The 1,630-nt window shown below is 62.3% G+C and overlaps 2 protein-coding genes across 2 annotated transcripts in view; one reads left to right on the top strand and one right to left on the bottom strand.

Moving 5' to 3' along the window:
- The window catches only part of B4GAT1 (beta-1,4-glucuronyltransferase 1), a 6,225-nt gene extending 4,993 nt beyond the window's left edge, over nt 1–1,232 (bottom strand). Inside the window, exons 1-2 of the mRNA XM_019474053.1 lie at nt 1,099–1,232; nt 205–386 (exon numbers count right to left, since the gene is read on the bottom strand). Coding sequence (XP_019329598.1) covers nt 205–386; nt 1,099–1,232 — 316 coding nt within the window. The remainder of the gene's footprint in view (nt 1–204; nt 387–1,098) is intronic.
- Nucleotides 1,233–1,428: 196 nt separating this feature from the next.
- The window catches only part of LOC103904118 (uncharacterized transmembrane protein DDB_G0289901), a 4,292-nt gene continuing 4,090 nt past the window's right edge, over nt 1,429–1,630 (top strand). The window contains exon 1 of the mRNA XM_019473790.1: nt 1,429–1,445. Within this exon, the coding sequence (XP_019329335.1) occupies nt 1,429–1,445 (17 nt within the window). The remainder of the gene's footprint in view (nt 1,446–1,630) is intronic.

The raw sequence follows: 1,630 nt of genomic DNA, 5'->3' as shown, positions 1-1,630 counted from the left end.
CACGGGGGCTGTCGGGCCACCATGCGGTTCCGTCCCTCGGGTGGGGAGACGGGGGGGACGTTGGGGACAACGGGGGCCAGTCCCTCGTGGTGGGGACGTTGGGGGCATCAGGCCGGGTGGGGGCTCCTCGCGGTGGGGACGTTGGGGGCATCAGGCCGTGGTGGGGTCTCCATCCCTTGAGTCAAGGTGATGACAATGTCCCACGTCCTTCGGGGACATCGGAGGTGTTGGGGACGTTGGGGACGTCGGGCTGTGGTGGGTCTCCATCCCTTGAGCGGGGGTGATAACTATGTCCCACATCCTTCGGGGACATCAGAGACGTTGGGGACATGAGGCCGTGGTGGGTCTCCATCCCTTGAGCCGGGGTGATGACGGTGTCCCACCTCCTTCAGGGACATTGGAGACATTGGGGACGTTGGGGACACCAGGCTGTGGTGGGTCTCCATCCCTTGATCCAGGGTGATGAAGATGTCCCACATCCTTTGGGGACATCAGAGACGTTGGGGACATTGGGCCATGACAGGTCTCAGTCCTTTGGGTTGGGGACACTGGGGACATCAGACCACGATGTGTCTCAGTCTGTTGATCCAGGGTGATGACAAGGTCCCACGTCCCTTGGGGACATTGGGGACATCAAGCCACAGTGTGTCTCAGTCCCTCTAGCCGAGGCAATGACGAGGTGCCCGCATCCCTCGGGGACATTGGGGACGTCGGGCTGTGACATGTCTCAGTCCTTTCAGGCGGTGTCCACATCCTTCGGGGACACTTTGGGGACATCGAGCCGTGCTGGGTCTCGGTCCCTTGGGTCACAGCGGTGACGAGGTGCCCGCGTCCCTCAGGGACGTTGGGGATGTCGAGTTGTGACGAGTCTCAGTCCCTCGGGCTCGGTGACATCGCGCTGCGACGTATTTCGATGCCTTGGGTGGGGGACGTTGGGGACGTTGGGGACATCGAGGATGTTAGGGACACTGGGGACACTGGGGATGTCAGGGTCACTGGGGATGTTGGGGACACTGGGGACACTGAGCCACGATGTGTCTCAGTCCCTCAAGTTGAGGACATTGGGGACACCAGGGACATCAGGCCATGACGTCTCACGGTCCCTTGGGGGACTTGGGGGACTTTGGGATATTGAGGACATCGAGCCATGACCTGTCCCAGCCCAATGGCTTTGGGCAATGGGTGCCCATGTCCCCCGGGTTGGGGACATCGGGGTCATCAGGCCATGGCATGTCTCCGTCCCTTGGGTTGGGGACACTGGGGACATCGGGTCATGGCATGTCTCCATCCCTTGGGTTGGGGACACTGGGGACATCGGGTCATGGCATGTCTCCATCCCTTGGGTTGGGGACACTGGGGACATCGAGCCACATTGTGCCTCAGCCCCGTGAGTTGGGAACGCTGGGGACATCGGGCCGTCGAGCCACGATGTCTCCATCACTCAGGTCAGGGACATTGGGGACATCAAGCCACATCGTGCCTCGGTCCCTTGGGTTGGGGACACTGGGGACGACACCCATGGGAGGGGCACACACTTTTGGGGGGACTCTGCCAAAAACGCAGACCCCGGGGAGGGGGGAGGGGGACAAGGACAGGGTGGGTGACAAGGGACAGGGACACTCGGGGTGGG

This window comes from Aptenodytes forsteri, unplaced genomic scaffold (assembly GCF_000699145.1).
Source record: "Aptenodytes forsteri isolate BGI_AS27 unplaced genomic scaffold, ASM69914v1 Scaffold890, whole genome shotgun sequence".
Lineage (NCBI taxonomy): Eukaryota > Metazoa > Chordata > Aves > Sphenisciformes > Spheniscidae > Aptenodytes > Aptenodytes forsteri.
Note: the sequence above shows the minus strand (reverse complement) of the source record. Positions and strands in the feature narration are given on the sequence as shown.